The following is a 23,453-nucleotide window of genomic DNA, read 5'->3' as shown; positions in this document are numbered from 1 at the left end:
AAAAAGTTTCATTTATGTCCAATTTATTATTATTTTTATATTGGCTCTCTAAGAATTATATTTAATTTAACAATAAAAGTTAAAGGACAAGATATTAAATATAAATCTTGGCACATCTCTTTTATATTTGTAGTTATATAATTATTAAGGATTATGGAATTATTAAAAAGACAGGATGTTTAGTAATGAACATGTCAGAAGAGGTTTGAGGAATTTAGCCATGAAGCTGATTCAGACCACAGCCAGACATTATACTTCTATGTAACTACATGTTAGTTAGCAGGCATTTTCTGAAAGTGAAATGGGGTGGGGATAGGACAAGGACAGATATACCATCATGAAACACAGAAACACAGAAAAATGTTAAAATTGTTTTTCAGGGATATTCTCAAAATAAAGTTAAGAATTGGGTCTCAAAACCCTGGAGCAATGTTTCTCAACTCAGCAACTTGAAAGGTATGGACTTCAACCCCCAGCATTCCTCAGTCAACATGAGGCATCAGATGTATGCATGAGAATATACAATGAACAAGAGAATTAAGCATATGAACAAATAAATGAAATGGAAGGAAAAAGCAGACAAAAACCTAAATAAATAATTGCCTGTCTTGTTAAATAAAAACTTTTTTTTCTTGAAGCTGGCCTGAAAATGAAAAACAATCCAGAATTGTTTGAAAAGAGTTAATTGGCTAGTTGCTATATATCTAATTACTATTAACAAACTCATAACATCTGTCTTTTTGGGTAAATCTTAAAATAAAATACGATTTGCTGCCACAATCCAATGAAAACATCAATAATTTAAGCATTTTCAACTAATAATCTTATTAGTCACCCTATACCTTTTAATTAAAATATGTGTCATTCGCTCACACAGGACAGGAATTTGTATACAAAATAACAAGAGATGATATCAAATAAAGTTGAAAATTATTACACAACATCATGCAAAATCAATTTGCAAAAATCAATATAATTTACCTTTTCTCCCACTTCACCTTTGTTCCCTTTCAAGCCATGTTCACCCTACATTTGAGAGAAATAGAAAAAGTCATTATTGTTTTTAAATTGCTATACAGTATAAGTGAAAATTCTGCTTAAAGATTATTTTTAAACAATGACCAAATATAGTTTTAATTCACAACAAAAGAGATAGACTTCTTTCCATCTATTTTTTTAATCATCTTCATCTGGAAAAATGCTAAGGTTATATAATTTTTTGCATCATTAAAACAGAACATTTCAAAACATAATCACTTGGAACAGAAAGAAAATTCAATTTCACAGAAAATTCCCACTATATTTTGACAATAGAAAGTTTTCCCTGAATAGAGTCCCTATGGGGAGAGGGGGCGGTCTATAAATTTAATAAAACCTAAAACCTAAAATCTAGATTGAATTGTACTTAGCATTTTTCAACATGCAACAAAAATGGTTATATCTTCAGAACTTCCTACAACATTATACTTTTGAGAGACAGCCCTTACCAACATATATTTTACTGAGGTACCTGTTGGTGCTAATAATCTTAGGAGTTTACCATAGCACTGAGCATATTCTTTTTGTCTCATCAAAATAATTTCATACAAATAGCAAGTATAAAAACATGATAGAACATAATTGGTCACTGTTGTGGTATTCATACTATTGCAGTAAACATTAAATGCCATTTCTATCACCATATATTTTATAAGTAATAGAATAGCTGAGTTTTAGGATTTTTATTTTATGCTTGAAATTTGGTAAAGTTTGCGTCCAAGCTCTGTTTTCTATAAAAAGCATTCATTATTCCAGATAAAAGAACTGCTTTTACAAGCACTCGTGGCTTACAAAATGAAAGGTGTAGCTTTCTGACAAAAGTTAAATAATTATTAAAAAAATTAGTAACCATTCAATAAAAATGCTTACATGTAGGCAATTTTACCATGGGTAAAATTATTAATTCAATGAAAACACACACCATGTTATTTTTAGATCAGCTTTCTAGAGATGTTGGATTAATAAATTCTCCATTTTCTAGTAAGAATGTTGGCAATATTGGAATTCTTGGAGTCAAGTTTCAATGTACTGGAAGGCAGAAGACTTGCAAAGACAATAGCAAAGACTGCCAGCAAATGAGTTGTTTTTATACTCTTACTCTTAACAGATTTATTACAGTAAAAATAAATAGTGGGAAAACAAGGATGATTTCCAATGGAAGATGATTCTATTGGGCACTTAAATTCTAGGAATAAGATGTAGAAATACACAAACCAGAAATATACCCTCTAAATTGAAAGAGCTTCCATACTACAGTCCAATAGCATTTCACTATTTTCTTTCTCAGAAAAAGAAAAGGAGTTATGGAAAAACACACAAGGATTCTCAATGGAAGAGGGCAGAACTGTGTCCTCTGTAAAATTCTGTGTGGGAGGCAGAGAGATTTTACAATAAAAATCTCACCTGGAAGGCTATGCTGTCTTATTGATGTTATCACAACAAATAGAAACTTTATTTTTCTGGGATCTTAAGGTGGACATTTTAACTTGAATGTTTACAACTTCTACAAATAACAGAATGAAAAGTTATCTCTCATTGACATTTGGACTACTGTAACTTTTTCATTAATATAAATAATTGCAAATAACTATAAACTTTTACTTGACAAAAACAGCAACATTAAATATGCCTTTTACTTTTACAACTGGATTTAAAAGATTAGAGTCAAACAATTAATGTCATATTTTCTATAGAATGTGTAATTGGATTACTTATGAGCTTATTTATCTACTTATGATACTTAATCTTTCCATTAAGGAGTGCAGGATGATATAAATGAGAGATGAGATTAGATTAAATACGGTAAATATAAATCTTATTTTACTATTACTATGAATTTTTTAATTAGCCTGAAACATAGTAAGACAACTGAACAGATTTAATGGCAAATTTTTACTCTGCTTATATAGAAGGTACTAGTTTTCTATGTGCTACATAAAAATGTGAAGGAAATGGAAGGAAGAAATAAGAATGGAATCTTTAAAGGCTATAAATTGTCTCCACAGGAAAATTACCTTTCCTGATAGCTACATCAATAAGTAATATTAACATATATTGCTCCTATAGTATAGCAGGTGATGCTATTTAAATAAAAAATTTCCAAATATTTTAAATAAAACTGTAATATTGAAGATAGTAAAGATTTTGGTCTGATTTATTAAACTTTAATGCTAAATTTGGGCAGAAATCCTGCCATGGAATTACAAATTATTGATCCTGTGAAAACTACTTTCATATAGGCAGTGTCAGGCTTGGATAGTATTAGATTACCAAAAGTCATCTGAGATATACATATAAACTGGAACTGGCAGAGGTGACTGGAGTTAGAAGAGGCTTTCAATGTGATGCCATGGAAATTGCTATAGAATGTTTTAGCCAAATATGGATTTCTTCCTTTTTAAATTGGATTAGAATGTGATATTCTCAATCTTCAGCCAAAGTTATTAGAAATTAAATGATTGGAACTCATCCAAGATACCATTTATCTTATGCTATATTTAATTTGACTTTGGACCTTGGGTTTATTTTAGCAAGCAATCAGAATAGATTTTGAACAAAAAACTAGTGGGAATTGAATCACACTTTTTATTACATAGTAACAGTGTTATGCCATCAAAAATCTGTCTCTCTTTCACAGCCAAATAAATCAAGTGATGCGGGTAGATTGTGCATGGCTATTGGAGAGAAGCCTTGTCCAGAATATTGATTTCAAGAAGCATTTATGGAACAGGTCACCAATAAATTTTATTCTCTGTTCATAGATAAATTTGAAGCAGTTGAATCTGACTAGCCACATTTCTGGCATATAACCAGCAAAAATGTAACTATAAAAATCTCCTTGCTATCTGCTTGAAAAATACCCCATGTTTGTGCACTTGAAACCTATTTTACACCCCATTGCTTCAGGGGTCTCCCCAAAGTCTAGCATCACAGCAAAATTGAGGACGAAAGTTGCTGTTTTGCCCCAGGGCCCAAAGTGAAAGAAGGGAAGTTCTGGATATTAGAAACCATTTATTATGTTAAATGTTTGTTCTTCCTTAAATCCTGTCATGCTGCCTCACTGTGGTGGAGATAGGTGTTCCTGGGAAGGATTATGAAGAATACCAAGCGTGGCAACTCCCAGCACAGTTTCCCAATACGTGAAGATCATCCCAGTTGCTCAGTTAAACCAAGCATGCACCTATATCAGAGGGTGAATGAGATTATCACTTTAGCGACAAAAAAAAATGATGCCAAAGCACTATTTCATAATGCACGGGGGAAGAGATTAGTAAATCACTTCTGAATTTAACTAAGAAAAGCACATGGATGGACAGGGTATTGGTTCATGATGTAGTACTGAATGATGGGCACCTCTAGCTACAGAATTTAGAATCATGCAGGCAGAGGCTTTTTCTATGATATTTTATGGAAACAAAATCTGGATTTGGCAGAGTGGAATGGAAGTGATGAGGCTTTTGAACTTTGGTATTGGAAAATATTCCTGGGAATATGAGAGACAACCAAGACAAGAAATAAATGATCTTACAGTTCTCACTTGAGCCACAAATGCCCCCCCCCCGCAATCTTGATTTTCTTTTTTTTAATGATTGTGATATTGTTTTAATTACTGATTCTATGCTGCCCAGAGTCATATTCAATGAAATGGGTGGCTACATAAGTTTGTTGAATGAATGAATGAGTTCAGATTATCATATTGTGGACACATTATGTGAAGAACTCTTGAGCATTATAATGTTGGGGAAAATAGAGGGAAAACAAAAAAGAGAATGACCAAAAAAAAGGTGAATGTACTTGATTATGTGGCGATGGATGCACTATTGGACAATCTAAACGGCCAAGTCAGGAATAGATCATTCTAAAGAAGGTTTATCTGTGGGGTTAATTATATACCAACCTGGTGGTATATAATTATAAAAATCATGAATGTATTTACATTTTCTTCTTAGTTTACTTGGTATTTGATAATGTTAAATAAATAGAATATATTTCCTATATAAAAACTTGTGGTAAAAAGGGAAGATGGCTGCTATTCTGACAGCCAAACGCTAACTATGGACTCAAAGATTATATATGTACCTTTTCACCAGAAGTACCAGGAACACCAGGAACACCAATCAGACCATCTTCTCCCTAAAACAAATTGTAAACTGCATCAACTCTTATTCATTGGTCATTAAAAATGCATTGTATTATGAACAAATAAAAATAATTGTCACAGTAATAAAATGTTACAATTTCTTATTATTAAGGACTATTAATATTTTTAAACTAAGAAAACTGTCACGCTGAGTAAGATTAATGATCTTCATGTTTGCCAAATAGATAAAATATTTTATCCATTTATGATAGAATTTGGCCTGCTTTTCAAGACAAGCAATTCTGAATAAGAATTTGATAACTAATACATAATGTAGCATTTGTAACATTCAGTATTTAAATTACTCAGCTTGCATTTCAGAACATTTAACGATGTTTGTCCACTAAGTGAATCACATGTGGAGATTTTTCATTCTCTTTTCCATTGCTTATACTCTCATTTTTCTTACTATAATAAATCTATTATGGAAGATAAAACAGAATACGTCACAATAGCTAGTACTAGCTGTTATTCATAACTCCCTGCTCCTATCTTAACAGCTGAGATTTATTTATTTCTATGCTCTTCTTTAGCAAACAAAGCCATATGGTGAGGATTAGGAGTTAAAGTTCTTTCTGCAGCCTTCCCTGTCCTTTACTTTCCAGCAGAATATCAAAGACACAACAAGGTACGTGGTACCTCCAGGACAGAGAAGAAATATGAACTTCTATTGTTATTGGAAGCTTGGACAAAAGTGAAACAACATAAATCAAATGTCATAAATATTGAAAGATCAAATAAATAACTTAAATCTTTTGCACAGTGTGATGTTTGAAACTGTTTAGAACCAATATCTGTCTAACTTGGGAATAATTTCATATAAAAGAATGATGTACATCTTGAAGATGAGATGAAGATTCACTCACTGAATTCTAAACAACTTTCATTGACTTCCATTATTAGGCCAGCTGACATCTAATCTAGGATGAAAAAAAAACCCTCAATTCTGTAGCAATGCATAGAGCAGATTTTTGTAACCTACATATTCTCCAGTTGTGTGGACTTCAACTCCTAGATTTCTTAACTCCAGCTGCCTGGAAGATTCTAGGAATTGATGTCTACATAACAGACGGTTGGAAAGGCTGATACGGACTGCTAATATTGATTCTGAAAGAGAAAATGTTCATCAATTTAAAATTAAAACAGTGACCAGGTCTAACAGAAATCATAAATGAATTGATTTTTCCATCCATAATATTTTTATTCATTGCACCACTACTACCGTGTTTCCCTGAAATTACGACATGTCCTGACCATGCCATATGTTTCCTGTGGGCAAAGATATATGCCCTCCCCCAATAATAAGCCCCCTGGACAACCACCCCCTCCAGCCAGGCAGAGCACCACTCACCAACCTAGCAATGTCCCGAAGGCGCAAAGCTGCAGGAGGGGGGGAGGGGGGTCAGAGGCGCTCACATTGCTTGATGCCTTTGGGATACCACTAGGTTGGTAGGTGGCGCTGTGGTAGGTGGCGCTCACAAGCAGCCGCCCGGCAATGCCCCTTTCCAGCCGGGCAGACCCAGTAATATCCCGCGGTGGCGGCAGTGGGGTGGCAGTGGTGGTGGCAGTGCCCTGGACCAGCCCTGCAGGGAGAGTTGGGCATGGTGAGGCAGGGAGGCACACGAGCTGGAGGCAGAACAAGTGTTTGCGCAACCTCTCTTTCCAGCCGGGCAGAGCGCCATGTGGCTTAGCACCTTTGGGATATTACTGGGTCGGTGAGTGGCGCTCTGCCCGGCTGGAAAGGGGCGTTGCTGGGTGGCTGCTCATGAGCGTGGTCGTCTCATGACGGCTTTGTTGTGCTGCTGCAACACAGCTGTTTGCCCCTGAGGCTGTGCCTGGCTCTTCGGTGCCCGCTCGCAAAAGAGAAGCCACCCGGCAACCCCAAACCAATAAGCCCGCCCCTATAATAAGGCCCAAGCAAAATTTTGGGGGGGGGGGGTCAAAAGAAAATAAGACCCTGTCTTATTTTCCGGGAAACATGGTATTTTTCTTGAACATGAAATCATAGAAATAACTAGAATGCACTTTTGCAATATAACTAAGGTGTGATTATATGAATTTTTTTAGAACTGGCTTGTAACATTGCTGTGACTGCAGTTACTGTTCACTCATAAACATGCTTGTTTGCTGGTGATCGTATTTGGAAAATTTAAAACTGCCTACTTAAAAATCACTCCAAAACTTTCTCTAGTAGACATTTTTCCTGGTACCATCAGACCTTTCTAAAAGCAGTGAAGAAAAAAAAAAGGAGACATATGGCTGGAGAGTGTGTTGCTTGTTATTGATTGATTTAGATTTGTAGGCCACCTAACCAGAAAATTCTAGGCAGCATACATAAATACTTTTCAAAAACATATAAAACATACAGAGAAGTGCAGAATATTTTATAGGGATGGGGGATAGGTAATACACTCAAATACCGATCATCCATCCTCTACCAGTCAGGATCACAAATCACTTGGCTTCTGGTCTATTTGAAAAGCCAGTTTTTAAAAACTTTTCTAAAGGATGGCAAGGTTGGAGCCCAACAAACTTTTGGGAGGATAGTTTTCCAAAAGGCAGGAGCAATAACAGAATAGTAATCACTCTGGATTCTTCAAGGCAGCACTAATTAATTAATGGGAAGTGGAAAATTCCCATTCTGTCAGATTTGAATGGATGGGCAGATCATTCCATAAACAACCTGGTTCTGAGCCCTATAGACAGCTCGATAGCTGACAATCACCATCTTGAATTGCAGCCAGACATCCACTGACAATCAGTGCAACACAAAGAACAATAGGTCAGATCAAAATATCAAGATGCACCATAATTGCTTGGGAAACCAAGTTCTGTGGTAGTTTCTGAGTTGTCTTCAAGGGTATTGCATTACAAGAATTCAGATAAAAAATGACTATGAATGGGATTTTCCAGCCCCACAAAAATATTTTCCAATAATGGAAATATTATATAATTGATACTATTCAAATATTAAACATAAGCTACATTACCATCTGTCGTGCATCCCCTGTCCAGCATATTTTAAAAAAAATATTCAGAATTGTAAAGCCTGGTTGTTTACAGATTGATTGTTCTAAAACTGTACAAATAATCCTTGCATTTAAATAAAATCTAAGTAGCTGTAATTTATGTTCATTTTGGTCCTACTGGTTCTGAAAATGGTCCAAGAGCTCCTTTAAGACAGGAATCCTACCTTTGTTCCAGGTAAACCAGGAATCCCATTTTCTCCTTTAGCTCCTTCTTCACCCTATACAAATTAAATGTAACTTTAAGTAAGTTGCTCAAGTTGTAAAATATTTAATAAACAATTTAACCCTCCAAAGGTGGTTTGACCATGCATTGTTATTGATAATAACAAAACTACAAGGACAAGAACACAATGAATAATCTGTAATTTTGAATAGTGACTTGAAAAGTGTTATAACTCTGAGAATGTAGATATGCCTTTTCTACTAAATGATATTTTCTAACGTCATATTTTGTGGAATGTTTTGCAAATTCATCAAATTTAGATTCTGCTCAGTGGAAAAGCTGAGAATTCAATGCAGTAGCATCTGTTTAAGTAGGTGTCAATTGCTGTAAGACATTTCAGGCAGAGGTTGACCTTCTGATTAATCTTATTCCTTTCAATGTCCAATGACCTTCAATAGAGAAGTCAGAACTGCCTCTTGACTAAGAAATCCGGAGAATTGATAATGCAATAAAGTTGTGTTTTTCTCTTGGTTGCCAGCTAGCAACCAAGAAATGAAGGTGAAATATTAAGAAGGGCAAGTCTTCAGATTTTTTCAGGAATCTTCAGTCTGTCCTGATTGGTCCTTCAATTTTCCATGAAAGGTAGGTTTCAGCAAGAGGTGTCTTCAGCTGAGATCTATGTTATACTCTTCTTTCTATTCCATACCCATATTTGATTTACCTCTTTTCAAAATTCTAACCTGTAGTTCTTCACCAGTCATAATTCGTAAATGAATCCTGCAATTGGGCAATTTGGAAATCCAAGGATGAATGAAAATAGCGACTATTTGGTAAACGGGTGCTTAGAAAAAGGCATGTGTTTTCAAGTATATTGTGATTTAAGCATAATATAGGTGGAAAAGAACTAAGCATATCAGGAAAACGTGTAGATAAAGTTTAATACAGTGGGGAAAGAGTAGTTAAATATGTGTAGGAAAACATGAAGAAGTAGAGGTAAGAAAATTGCTGCTGAGTAAATGTATATGGAAGATAAATGTGAGTGGTCAGAATGAAAGAATCATACTAAGGTGGTTTGCCTATATAGAAAGAACTAATGAATTGTGAGAAAGAATGGATGGATCAAAAGGAAGAGGAAGATCAAGGTAATGGTGTAAATTACTTTTACGTATTCTTTTCTTTTTCTTATTCATTTAATTTCTTTGACTCACTATAATCTTACTTTTCTGTTCTTGTTTTCTTTATCCCAAAAAGAATAGCTTGAAAAGTGGGTGTATATTTAATTACTATAATTCATCTTCATAAACTTTGAGATATATACTACCTGTATTTGCATAACATATTAAAAGTTCATTTTTTAAACTTACAGGATGGTACAAATGGAACTCTTACATCAAACTCTGGTTAAGTTAAAGCACAGCACCTAATGCTTACCAATTTTTTTACAAGGTCTCTGAAAAAAATTCAAACACGTGCACGACAAAATGGACACAAAAGTAATCCTCAAATCTGTGTTGGTTCCAATTCCAATTGGGTCATACTGCAACTTTTATTTAAAAAAAAACGTTTGCAGCAAAAATGGAAAAGAATGGGAAATGTGGGCTATTTATTTATTTTGGTACTGTAATCAAGATGACTGCTTGATCATCCACGTCTGCCCTTGATTTACTGTGCAGTGAATTACCAGATAAGTACCTTACTTGTTGTTTGTGCTGGACATGGCTCAACATTTTATACAAATACATTAACTAATTTATTTCCATTAACAATATGATTAATTGCAGTTTGTCTAGATTCAACAAATGGAGCAAGTGCTGTTAATCATAAATGAAAACAAACATTTCCCCCCTTAATACTGAAATGGAGGAAAAAGGAAGGACATAGGCACAATAGTAGGGATGGTCTGTTTTTATCATGCTAAACTTTAATTTAGGTTTACATCCAAACCAGTGAAATGATTCAAACATTTCTACAGGAACTTCAGAAAAGACAGTTTTTCCTTAATAAATACATCATTCCATAAATACATTTAGGCCAAATCTAATCCTAACATTTTATAATTCATTAGAAACCAATGTAGCACCTAACCTTTCACTTAATATTTCTTATTCTGCCATGTGCTTCTGTAAAAAAGTGATTCTTTTAGCATCTGCATTAATAAAGAGATATTTAAAACATTAGCTATACATTTTTTACCAGCACTAGCAGTAACAAATTAAATGAGCAAAATCTCCAGTCCATCATGAAAATAAAGACAGAATCTGCAACAAAATCTGAGATAAGCCTTTTTTTTGCAAATTTGGAGATTGGGGCATATTTCCAATCATTATTCCTAAAAGTATGAGCAGGCTATAATTGGTAGAAAGCAATTAGCCCAGGGACAAAGTTTGTATTATTTTTTAAAATGCATTTCTGCAAGTCACTATGTCTTTTATGTACAGTAAATTGCTTCCATAGACAACATCCTGCAGCTTTTATACCTGCCTTCTTAAATCACACTTTTCATTCACAAAAATTCAAAGACCTGCACCTGTAAAATCCAGCTGGTGGCCCTTACTTGTTGGCATGTGAGCAGGGGGTGGAGCAAATCAAGTCACACGTGCTGCACTCACTCCAGAAATTCAAATCCAGTGAATCAAAGTAATGATGTTTAGTGCTTTCCATTGAATGGTTTAAATGTAAGCATGTTCAGTTCACTCAGTCTCATCAGCAGGACAACATGCTATTAGCAAGCATTACAGTTTTTAAAAAGAAGAGTAACATAGACAGAAATGACTTGTGTCAGCTTTTTTGGCGACCCACAGAATCCGTCTTATACATTCTGTATTGTTTGAAAAAAAAATTAGCCAGGCTACAAGCTTGCATGATATCAATATTGGTACATCCTGGCATCTTCTGAATTTATGCACAACTCTGTGTCTGATACTCATATTTAAAAAATAAGGCTGATTATTGCAATAACTAAAATGATGCTAAATATGCACTCAGTTGCTTCATAACTATAATAAATAAATAAACATTGGTCATTAAATGGCTAGTAAATAAAGGAAAAACCAAAAACCAAATATGAAGCAATTCATTCTCTTAACTGTGTAACTTAAAAGATCAAATTTAACAAGGCATTCAGCTCACCAGTACCTGATCTACAGTAGGATACTAACATTGCCAAAAGGTAGTTTTGTGCCACATTGATTATTTTCATTATTATTTCATTTTATTACTTCCATCTTATCCTTTTTTGACAGTTATTATTATTGTAACTTTCATAAATCACAATACAAAGTACACTAGTTTCCTAAATTCAAAAATGTTAAAGTACAGCTCTGAATAAAGTGATAGGATTTGTGCTGTACTGTATAGTATACCAGCCAGGGGTGGGTTGCTCCTGGTTCCGATTCAGCTGACCCGGTAGTGGTAATATGACCTGGGTCGCAGAACCGGCAGCTGGCCATGTCCCTGTCCTTGGTCTCTGTTGCTGTTGCTGGCAACTTTTTTATTAGTTTTTAATGGTATTCGCGCAAGCACAGAACAATTTACAGCAAACTGCACATGCATGAGCAATGCACGGCCAAAGCACGCATGAAGTGAACCGGTACCAGTTCGCGTAGGAACCCACCCCTGATACCAGCATAGTCTTCAGACCATTCAGATTTTAAATTAAAAAGTACAAAGTATTTAGAAGTGATAAAACTTGACTTATGCAATAAAATATGTGCTATTTTTTATTTTCTTGAAAACAAGATTATTGTCACTTTTCAGTCTGCTAATGAATGAGGCTATCAAATTATTTTAAATGAACCAAAGTTAAAAGGGGAATATTAAAGTAATAAGGGCATCTTAATTGAGAGAAATGTATGCAAGAGCAAAGTGAGGCCCATTGGGTTATGGGATACACACATATCATTTCATGTATATGTTGATTCAATCTGAGTGGGGCGTGAGCAACAGGAATCTTGAGCTAATGATAGGTAACTAGACTGAAAAGATATGCAAACATTATGGAAAAAGCAAATGGTACATTCAAGGTCAATAAACAGTCTTTAAACAAATCTGTCTACTACACTTGGAACTTATTTATTTATGTTACTTCTTTATTTCAGTATATGACCATGTCAAATTCATAATGCTGGGCAGTTAATATTAGTTAAAGGCACCATACAGTAAATATACTGCCCATGACAGTAAATATGTGTGTGTGTGTGTGTGTGTGTGTGTGTGTGTGTGTGTTGTAATTGTAACTTCTAAATCATACCAGGTGTTGTAACACAAATTATATATATATATATATATATATATATATATATATATATATATATATATATATATATATATATATATATATATATATATATATATATATATATATATATATATATATATAATGTGTGTGTTATTATAAAAGCTCAATCAACAAATCAACACAACCATTATATGGACTCTTCCATACAGATGTAATGTGCAATTTTGCTCTATAATACCTAGAGGAAATATTATAGGATGGAAAACATGCAAAAAATATGACAAAAATGCTAAAAGATTATTAAGAAAAATATGATTGTTTAAGCTTTCAAGGCAAAAAGGTAAATAATTTGCATTTTATTTTGTTGTACTGCCTCTTTAAGATCGAAAAATTTTCAGAACTATAGCTACTGGATGAGTTTCCCTTCAATCCATTTAAAAGAAAGGAAACCTTTCCCCAACATTATAAGATCTATTTTTGTAACTTTTTGCAACATATAGCAAAGGAATGACTTTAGAGTTGTTTCTAAACAGAGTAAATGTTAAGCCATTATGAAACTGATTTAAATAAACCTTTTGAAACTATTAGAAAAAATCTCTTTTATGGAAAAAGAAACCCTGCTTTGTTTCATTTCAGTGCAAAATAAGATTTTGAAGGTTGATTACTAAAGCACTTGATGGCTACTTTAAAGGAAATCTTTGATCTCTGGGCTTGTGAAATAACTGGAACTTTTTTTTATTGGAAAAAGTTGTCATCAAAGATGAATAAACTCCTTTGAAGACCCACATAACAGATTTGAATGTGGACTTGAATGATTATTTAAAAATAACAAAGATATACAAATAATGTACCCAAAGAACAATTTTATCTATTCTTTTAAACTGTAATATGGGAAATTTATTGGAGTTACTTTATGGAAAGTACAAATGGACCTGGATAAAATTGATAAGAATGTCAAGAGAAGCAAGGAGACTAGAAAAAAAACAGGAAAGAGAATTTTAACCATGGGATTTAAGAATGCCTGGAAGATAGAAGCAAAAAAAATACGGCACTGGTTTATTTGACCATGGTTAAATAATGAATTGCTTAATTCATTATATAAGCTCACATTGAAATGTAAAAGATTATGAAAGCTAAGTTTACTTCTTGACATTTAACAGAATTATTACTAAACTTTTTTTAAAAAAATCCCTTATAGAGTTCCTTTCTAGCTTTCCTTTTCCAGAACGGTGATTGTCATTTCCATAGCTTTGTTCTCTGTGACCAAAGGGGAAAAAATATAGGACCTAACTCATTTTTAGTTTTTCCTCCCATGCAGTTCTAGACACAAACATTCTTTCTTAATTCCAGACAGCCTCAAGTTAGGGATTAAATATGTTGCATGGATCACTGGGCACAACTTATTATTCTTGATCAGTCAAAGGTCATTTTAGGCAGTGTGATCCCCAGTGGCATAATTGAAAAAGGAGAAAGGAAGATGTTACTGAAATTTTACACATAGAAAATGCTGATGATATTGGGGTATTATAGCAGTATTTTGAATGTCTACTATAGCACCTCCTTACTTCGATTTATATTTAGCACAATCAAGCCAGAATTGTCTTGAATGTATTTCTCACAATTTCTACTTTCCCTAGAACTAGGTTACCTTGGCAACAAAAACTGGATTTAAATTGGCCACAGAATTACTAATTGAATGTTGACAAAGGAAATATGTTGGGTTTTCATGGTATCTTACTATAAGCCTACAAAATTTGAGCTGAAAGTAAGGTTGTATATAATTGGGTCAATAGTCCAGTATTTTTTTTAATGAAAGCCACACAAATACGTCCATATTTAATGGAGTGATGAGTGGAAGGTCCAATGTTTTATAGTTGTATTAGCAACCTAAGCATTGGTTTATCAGATTTCAAACAAGCAACAAGGCAGACGTTGATATCAGTAGAAAATAAAAATAAGAATGAAAAGGTTTTGAAAAAACGTGTTTCCTACTGACAGACTGCAATTCGTGACCACCAATTGTGTTTATTGTCAAAGTAGAATTCTTTGTGAGGGAGACGAGTGGTTTGTGAGGGAGATGCGTGGTTCCTAAGTTTGATATGTAAATAAATAAAAGCAAATGAAATGTTAATTTAAACTCCAACTATCATTACTCATTTTGTAGAATTTAGTTTTTATTTATTTTATTATTTATTTTATTGTTTTTTTTAAAGTATTTATTTTGATTGAATTACAGTTAAATAATTTTCATAGCATTGACCGACTCCATGGTTTATTTGCCACACAGTATTTGAAGGTTGTTCTAGGTGATATTATAGAAAGATGTTTGGTTATTTAAATATGATTTCAAAGTTTAAAAAATTGAAATAGTATTTGTACTGCAACATCCTTAACACATATGTTATTGGCCGATTAAAAAGTGTTAAAATAATAGTATAAATAAATAATTAGCAAAACACTAATCAATGCTCAATAAGGATTGGAAATTGCCTGTCGACAGTCCTCCATGAGGTATGTTAGGGAACACTTTTTTTCCGGAGGGTTGTTCTGTCCAAACACTTTGGCTATTTCAAACTAAAAACTGTAAGAATGGAGAGTAGGGCTTTTGAACTGGTCTTCAAGAAGGAGCATTGGGATAACATCAAAGCACGATGCCATGGCTTTTGTTATGAGGAGAGGTATTGCCTTTTTTCTTAATCATGTATATACTTCTGCCTGAATGTGTGTGTGGGGGGGAGAAGAGAGATTGTATGCAAATATATGTACACTTTATACAAATATATTAAAATAAATAAATAAATTTTTGCAGGGTGGGGTATATATAAGTAGTTACCTCAGATTAATGTATTTGAGCTCAATTGGCACTACATGCAAATAACAGGCTGTCAGGGTTCCAAATAGCATGAACCAAATAACATGAACTGGACTCAGCGGTCTGAAATGATCCTCCTGGGCACTCTGTGCAGGCAATAAATGTGTTTCACAAACATTTTTGCTAATTTCTTTGCGGACGACAATCCTGAGCAAACGAAATATGCCTGCTTGGAAAACAAATCAATAACTGTCCAGATTACTCTGTTCCTGCAGCTGTCTGGAAGCTCGACGATGAAGTCCATTGCGATCTCTTCCCATGGTCAGCTAGGGCTGGCCACCCATTGTAGTAGTCCAGGGGGCTTCCCTGGATGTATTTTCATCATCGCACACGTGATGCTTTTTATATAATCTTCCATTTCCAATTTCATCTTTCGCCACCAAAATTGGTACCAGGTGAGGTGGAGCATTTTTAGGAATCCAAAGTGGCCTCCTAGTTTTGCATCATGGCTTCGCTGTAGAACTTCCAGCCTCAAACACGCAGTGACGTAAAGTTTGGACGCTTTCCAGCTAAGCCATCTTTCATCGTTAGGATGTCCTTCTTATTGCTGAGCCATGGGTCTTCTGGGAGCGGCGATTTCATCGCTGTCATCAACTTATCCTGGCTTCAGGTGGTGACTTGGGCCACCTTTTGGTGGGAGGAAGAAAGGATGTGGTGAACTACTTCTTCCTTCTTACAGTTGTACTGCAGTTTTCTTGACAAGGCATCTGCCAACAAGTTATTCCCTACCGGGATGTGTTTCAGTTTGAATGTGAAACTTTGGAACTATTGTACCCAGTGAACTTGCTTTGGGGACAGTCTTTGATGGGCTTTGAGAGCATTGAGGTTTTTATGGTCGGTCCAGACCTCGAACAGCACATCCCCTCCTTCCAGGAAATGTCTCCAAGTGAGCAGGGACCACCTGATCACATACGCTTCTTTCTCCCAAATGGCCCACCTTCTTTCAGTAGTGGTGAGTTTTTTGGAGACATAAGCACACGGCAAGAGGTGCCCTTCTTTATTCTTTTGCAGTAGCACTGCCACTACCGCTACATCACTGGCATTCGTATGGATAATGAATTGTCATTCTGGATCTGGGTGTTGCAGTATGGGCTCTTGGGCAAAGAGCCATTTTAATTTCTGAAAGGCTTTTTGACAGTCCACTGTCCACTTTAGGGGTTGGTTTCCTTTTGGCCTTATCGGGGAAGGCCCCGTTTTTAATATTCAGTCAATAGGAGGGCAATCTCCACAAAAGCTGGAATGAACTGCCTGTAGAAATTGGCAAATCCAAGAAAGCTCTGTAGTTGTCTGCGAGTACTTGGAGGTTTCCAGTCTAACACAACTTTCACTTTTCCTGGATCCATTTCTATCCCCTCGTTGGTGATGCGATAACCCAGGTAATCTAGTGAGGTTTTGTGGAACTCACACTTCAATAACTGCGTATAGCTTGGCAGCTAGAAGGTTTTCCAGGACTTGCCATACCAGTTTCATGTGTTCTTCCATGATTTCAGAGAAGATCAAGATGTTATCGAGATAAATGAGCACTCCACGGTGTAGCCATGAGGTGTAGCACCTCATTTATGTACTGCATGAAGATAGCGGGTGCTCCTTGTAGCCCAAATGGCATGACTTTGACTTGAAAGCTGCCAAGAGGACAGTTAAAAGCAGTCTTCCACACACACATCTCCCTCTCTGATTCGTATGCGGTAATACACCTCTCTCAAGTCCAGCTTGGTGAACACCTTGCCTTTAGCCAAGTGGTTCAACATATCTTTCATAAGGGGGAGGGGATAGGTGTTCTTTAAGCATACCACATTCAAAGCCCGCAGATCAATACAGAGATGAACCCCACCATCTTTCTTTTCTCTTATAGGGCACTGGGGCCACTACTTTCAACTTCACTGGTTCAATAAAGCCCCGCTTCCAATTGATGTTGATGTACTTCCTCAATTCAATCATCTCCTTGGGAGTCATGGAGTACATTTTCAGCTTTGGTAGGGTAGCCCCAGATTTGAATTCTATTGCACAATCTGTGGGCCAGTGAGGGGGAAGATAGTTGCAATCTTCCTCACTGAACACCTCCGCCAAGTCCCAGTAGTCTTTTGGTACTTGTTGGATCTCTCGGGTTTTTGTGTCTGCTGCAGGTGCTGTAGGTTCTGGGCAGTCTGGGCTATTGGGTTCAATCGTCCCTGGGTGACCCTTTGGCTCCATTGGTGGTAGCAGCCCAAATCCGATAATCAATTTCCTAAGGCTGTCATCCCACTTTATTGTAGGCGTCCACTTGTCTAGCCATGTAAGCCCCAAGATAATTAATTCCGCCATCTTTGGAGCCACAATGAATCTGAGGAACTCATAGGGGCGGCCTATCTGTAACTTTTCCAGTTGGGTCATTAGTGTGGCTAGGGTCCCCCCAATTAGCATTCCATCTACCTGCTCAAACCGAATGGGATGGGCTAGAGATCTTGTGCGTATGCCTAGTTGCTTTACAATCAACATGCTGATTAAGCATCATGTTCAGCCGGTATCCACAACTGCTTCAACTTCCCCTTCCATCCCCGTTTCAGGTACTTGGAGGTTGGCTTTGATGGCAAAGGGACGGACGGGTGCACTCACCATCAGGTTGTCTACACTATTCTCCTCCTACGAGGTGGAAGGGATTTCCCCATCAGTTGGACTTTTCATCATCTTAGGTTGGGGATCAGCTTTCTGAGATTGTTGGCCCAGATCACTCTTTTCCAATGGCTTCTGGGGCCTTCTCTTTACTGTGTTGGTGCGCATTTGTGAGATTGGGGCTGGGGGCAGGCACGCTGATGTTCTGTGGCCAGGTTGACAGCAACAGTAGCATTTTATTCCCCCCCCCCCGAGGCAATGTACCCGGTTGCATCTCTTAATTTAGGAGCCATCTCATTGTAGTGCTCCAATATCCATTCTGCAGCTCCCCATCATTCATCCCTTCTGCCATTGTCGAGATTAATTCTCTGTTGGAAGGTGGGGCAAGATTCTGTTGGGGCATTGCAGGTGAGATTGAAATCAGTGTGTGTGGGGGTGTCAATCTCTGGGTTTTCCCCTGCCCAGTTATCTGAAATGGTGCCATCTGCTGAGGAAAGGCAGGTGCCCACTGGTATCTCTCCCATCCATGACCTGGGAAGAAAGCCCATGCTGGTGGTGCTTCATTCACAGGCTGAAGCCCAAACATCAGTGGCTGGCTAGGGTGAGATGTGGCCCAAACTCCTTTCTGTTGGCTGGATTGATTTCCCCATGTTGGTGGCCAAGCAGGCACCCACTGGTATCTCTCCCATCCATGACCTGGAATGAGTGGGAGAGATACCAGTGGGGACCACCACCCTGGTGGTGCTTGATTCGCAGACTGGAGCCCAAACATCGGTGGTTGCCTAGGGGGAGATGTGGCCCAAGCCCCTTTCTGCTGACTGTATTAATTTTCCCATGTTGATGGGGGATCCGTCTGCGTCCCAGCTGTACAGTAATGGGTCAATTCACTTGTCGCTATGTGGAAGGAGTAAAAAAACTCCACTCCAGTGCATTGCAAAGCCTCTGCTAGGGAAAGAGGTGGTCCTGAACTAAAGTGAGGGTTGATTTCACTCACGTTCGGGTGCGTAAGATGGTCTGGGAAGCTCCAATCATCTGGTCGGCTAGTGGGTGGTTGCTTTGGTCCTCTCCAGCCATGTGTCAAAACAGCCATTTTGACCCCCTTTGCCTCCAACAGCATTTCCCCATAAATCTCCAGACATCCTCCTCTGCAGTCCCCCTTCTAGCTTTGGAATGTTTACAGATTGTCTCAGCACAGAGAAGTGATCCATTATCTGCTACATTTCCCATTGGCTCTATTGCCATCTTCGCTGATATTTTACGCTGTCCCGGGTCGGGTCAGTGTTGGGAGTCAGCACCCCGCCCAGCACCCCAATAGCAGGGGTAGCTGGTGAAGTATTTTAAGGCAGATTCGGGTTAATGTCAGGGTTACAAACAACATCCAAAATTAAATCAGAATCCAAGGCAAAGTATTGCTCAAACTTTCAATTCATTAAGAGAGTCATGTTGGCACATTGGGAAAACCCGAATCTGAAAGCTTCCTGGTTTTCCCCACCCAGTTGAAACTTCAAGATCTTGCCCCACACCCACAAGTCCATCACATGGTCCAATCTTCCACTGCCATACTGGCAGTTCCACTCATCCAGTTCTGATCAGGCACAGAGGTACCAAGACAAAGGATGGGCTTTGCAATCTAAAATGAATTTTATTTTGGTTACATCACATCCTATTCCTTACTATCCCCGTCCCATTTCCCCACTATAGAAACAGCACAGTAGATAGAAGTGTGACAGGACAAAGATCCCAAAAGGAACCTGGCTGCAGGCCTGATACATACTTCTATTAAACTGATTTTTTTAAAATTGTGGTTTTAGAATCAGTTATTGTTTTGTTTTTAGCTGAATAGTACTTAGCATTTTTAAAAAACTTTATAGAACATGAACCTGACAATTATTTAGAATTAAATTCAAATATGAGATAACAGGTTCTGAATTATGATGGCCTTATAGCCAAAATGTAACAATATAAAGTTAGAGTCAACTAGAAATAGTCCTTGACTTACAACAGTTTGTTTAACGGCCATTTGAAGTTACAACACTTATGACATGACTATTTTTCATATTTATGACTGTCGCAGCATTCCCACAGTCACATGATCAAAATTCAGATGCTTGATAACTGATTCATATTTATAACGGTTGCAGTTTCCCGGAATCATGTTTTTGCAACTTTCTGACAAGCAAAGCCAATGGAGAAGCCAGGTACATTTAACAACCATGATACTAACTTAACAAATGCAATGATTCACTTAACAACTGTGAAAATAAAAGTCGCAAAATGGGGCAAAATTAACAACAAACATTTAGGCTCAATTGTGGTCATAAGTCAAGGGCTACCTGTATTAGCATTCTCAGAAAAATATCCCAAAGATATATCAAATATATTCAGGGAGTCAAAATAAATATATTCCAGAGACATTGTATGGTTTAGTAGTTAAAGTGTTGCATTAGGAACCTAAGTTCTAGTCCTCCCTTTGGCATGAAAGTCAGCTGCCTTTTTTTTTCATCCTTTAATTAACAAACTCTGAAACAAACCAACTGAAATATCTATTAAAAATTACAGGTGGTCCTTATTCATCGACTGAATGAAGTTACAGAAGCATTGAGCCAGGGTCCTTGTAACTATAGCTGTTGCAGCATCCCACAGTCACATGATTGCCATTTGCTATTTCACTGCTGGCTTCTTACAAGCAAAGTCAAAGGGGAAACTATCAGGAACTAACAAATGATGCTCACATGCCCAATGACCACATGGGATAACAACAGCAATTGGAATTGCTTGAACGCTATCATAAGTGGTCATGTGACATGTTTTACAACCATGTAGCTTAGCAACAGAGTTTCCAGTCCCACTGATCACTATTAAATGAAGGCTAATGGTTAACATCATTTATCGATAACTTTAATTCAAGAACTGTAATAACCAAAATCCAAAAGAATCCACCTGTAACAAATTATAGGAGCATCATATACTAAGGGCGGGAAACGAACATTCTAAAGAAAGCTGAGTGGGCACAGAGAATTTTGAATTTTGGAATAGAGAAAATGGAAAAAAAATATGAAGGTCTGATTGTATAAGAGATTGAATAGATAGGATTTGGCAGGGAAAGTTTCTGTTGAAAAATTCTACCTTCTGTTGTTGTTTCACTTGCTATTATTTATTTCCCAACTGTTAATAACAAGTTAAAATATGCCTAAGATTCTAACAGAATGGACATCTGCTTACTAAAAACTGAAAAAAATTACACTTGCCAGTCAGTTAAATAACACTGCATTGAAAGTTAGAATGTTTTTATTTAAATACGCATACACACTACATTCCTATGTATCTCATTTTGAAGGCATAAAAAAAATCAAAGCCAGAAACCATGTGGTTAAAGAAGAAAAATCACACCCAGCTTCAAATGAAACAACATCCCTAGAGGATTCTTGCCCTGAAAACTGAAATTGCTAAAAACAAAGACAAACAAACAAAAAAACCTAATTTAAAAAACTGTTTTTCCTTTAAAAGAGTTACTTAAATGATATTAAAGTCATTGGCAAGCCAATCTGTCTGGACAGAACTTATCTCTATTGGGACATTATACCAAAGAAAGTTCTATTCTTAACAAATATGGACATAATGTCTTTCCGGTTTCTGAAGAACCAACTGCCCAAACAAAAAGACAGTAGAAATGTTGCCGGTAAAGTCTTACCTTTTCTCCCTTCTGGCCTGGCAAACCAGCTATGCCTGGCAATCCTGCTTCTCCCTGTGGAGAATAAAGCTAGGATATTTATTCTAGAACCCTTTGTTTGGGGAAAAATGTAAACAATGCCATACAGGTAATGACCTTACAGGGTAAGTGTAAAGTTTAATTGTATAATATGCCAGATTTTCATCTAATGATAGTATTATTGATAGAAAAGGGAAGTACTTTGGTGACAGCTAAAATTGCTACAACACACCCTACTCTGATTTTGCACTTGTTGTTCAAGGTGTTCAAGAAGTCTAAGCTGATGTTTCTGATTGGAATAATATTGGATAATATTAGAAAAACCCTTTTCTCTAATGCAGGTCTTATACCTTTATCCTTGGAGTCAGGAATAAGTGACTCTGCAAATGCTGCTGAATTATAACTTGCACTTCATTTGTAGCTATAATTGTATGGACCAATAGAGATTGTAGTTCAGCAACATCTGGAGAACAATAGTTTTTCAAGCCTTGTTCAGGGGTGTCAAACTCATGGCAACAAGGCAGCATCATGTGACGTATGTCGGGACTTCCCCCCTCGCTCCCTTCATTAAACCGGAAATGGCCAGTGCTTGATGCATCCAGCCCAGGGGTTGCGAGTTTGACAGCCCTGTTCTAGGCAATTCACTAAAGAGCAAGCATTATAAAGACTTTACATTTCTGGATACACTCATAGATCCTATCTTCTCCCACTTTTCGTTTTCCCACCTAGAAGATATGCAAGTAGTCCTCAACTCATAGCCATTTGTTTAGTGGCCATTCAAAGTTACAACACTGGAAAAAAATGATTTATGGCCATTTTTTTTTACACTTATAACAGTTGCATGGTCATGTGATCAAAATTTGGACGCTTGATAATTGGCATGTATTTATGACAGTTGCACTATCTCAGCATCACCATTCACAATCTTCCCACTGGCTTGCGACAAGCAAGGTCAATGGGAGAAGCCTGTTCTACTTAACAACCACATGATTCACTTAACAATTGGAGTGATTCACTTAACAACTATGGCAAAAAAGTTGCAAAGTGGGGTGTAATTCACTTAACAATTGCTTAACAATGGAAATTTTGGACTCAGTTGTGGTCATAAGTTGAAGACTACCTGTCCTTATTTACAAATATGTGATATCATCGCCATCACCTTCATTGTCATAATCTCTTCTGTAGTTTTAACAATTAACAATATCATTTGCTGTGAGAAACAGAATAAACTGAGCTGATTACTCTCATCCATAGTGCACACAACCATATACATGTACAAATATACCCAATGTTATGTATTCAACTTTTCCACTTTATTTTATTTTAAAATTTAAATTGCCAAGCTAACAGATAAATGTTCTGACATAAGAATACTTTAATGAGACAGAAATAATGAAAATGTGATATATTCTAGCACAAAATATCTACTGTAGTTTAACGTCTTCTATATTTGTGAAAATTATATGCAAATATCATTATTTTAATTGACAATGCTTTATGAAAATTGCCTGGCTCAAGAGCTTAAATGATACCCTTCTAGTAAGGACAGATGTGATTTCTGTACAATGCATCTGTTATTGATTCATAAGTGACTACTGTTACACTGATATACAGACCTATACTTGCTCCAAGCTTCTAATGTATTTGAAATGTTTATGGGAAATGCTGGTGTCCA

At 36.5% G+C, this 23,453-nt stretch overlaps 1 protein-coding gene across 1 annotated transcript in view; it reads right to left on the bottom strand.

Moving 5' to 3' along the window:
- Positions 1-23,453, bottom strand: part of COL19A1 (collagen type XIX alpha 1 chain) — a gene marked incomplete at its 3' end in the record, with an annotated part of 189,016 nt that overhangs the window by 95,942 nt on the left and 69,621 nt on the right. Inside the window, exons 9-12 of the mRNA XM_081943886.1 lie at positions 21,761-21,814; positions 8,373-8,426; positions 5,119-5,172; positions 982-1,026 (exon numbers count right to left, since the gene is read on the bottom strand). Coding sequence (XP_081800012.1) covers positions 982-1,026; positions 5,119-5,172; positions 8,373-8,426; positions 21,761-21,814 — 207 coding nt within the window. The remainder of the gene's footprint in view (positions 1-981; positions 1,027-5,118; positions 5,173-8,372; positions 8,427-21,760; positions 21,815-23,453) is intronic.

This window comes from Natrix helvetica (genome assembly GCF_964273705.1).
Source record: "Natrix helvetica genome assembly, chromosome: 2".
Lineage (NCBI taxonomy): Eukaryota > Metazoa > Chordata > Lepidosauria > Squamata > Natricidae > Natrix > Natrix helvetica.
Note: the sequence above shows the minus strand (reverse complement) of the source record. Positions and strands in the feature narration are given on the sequence as shown.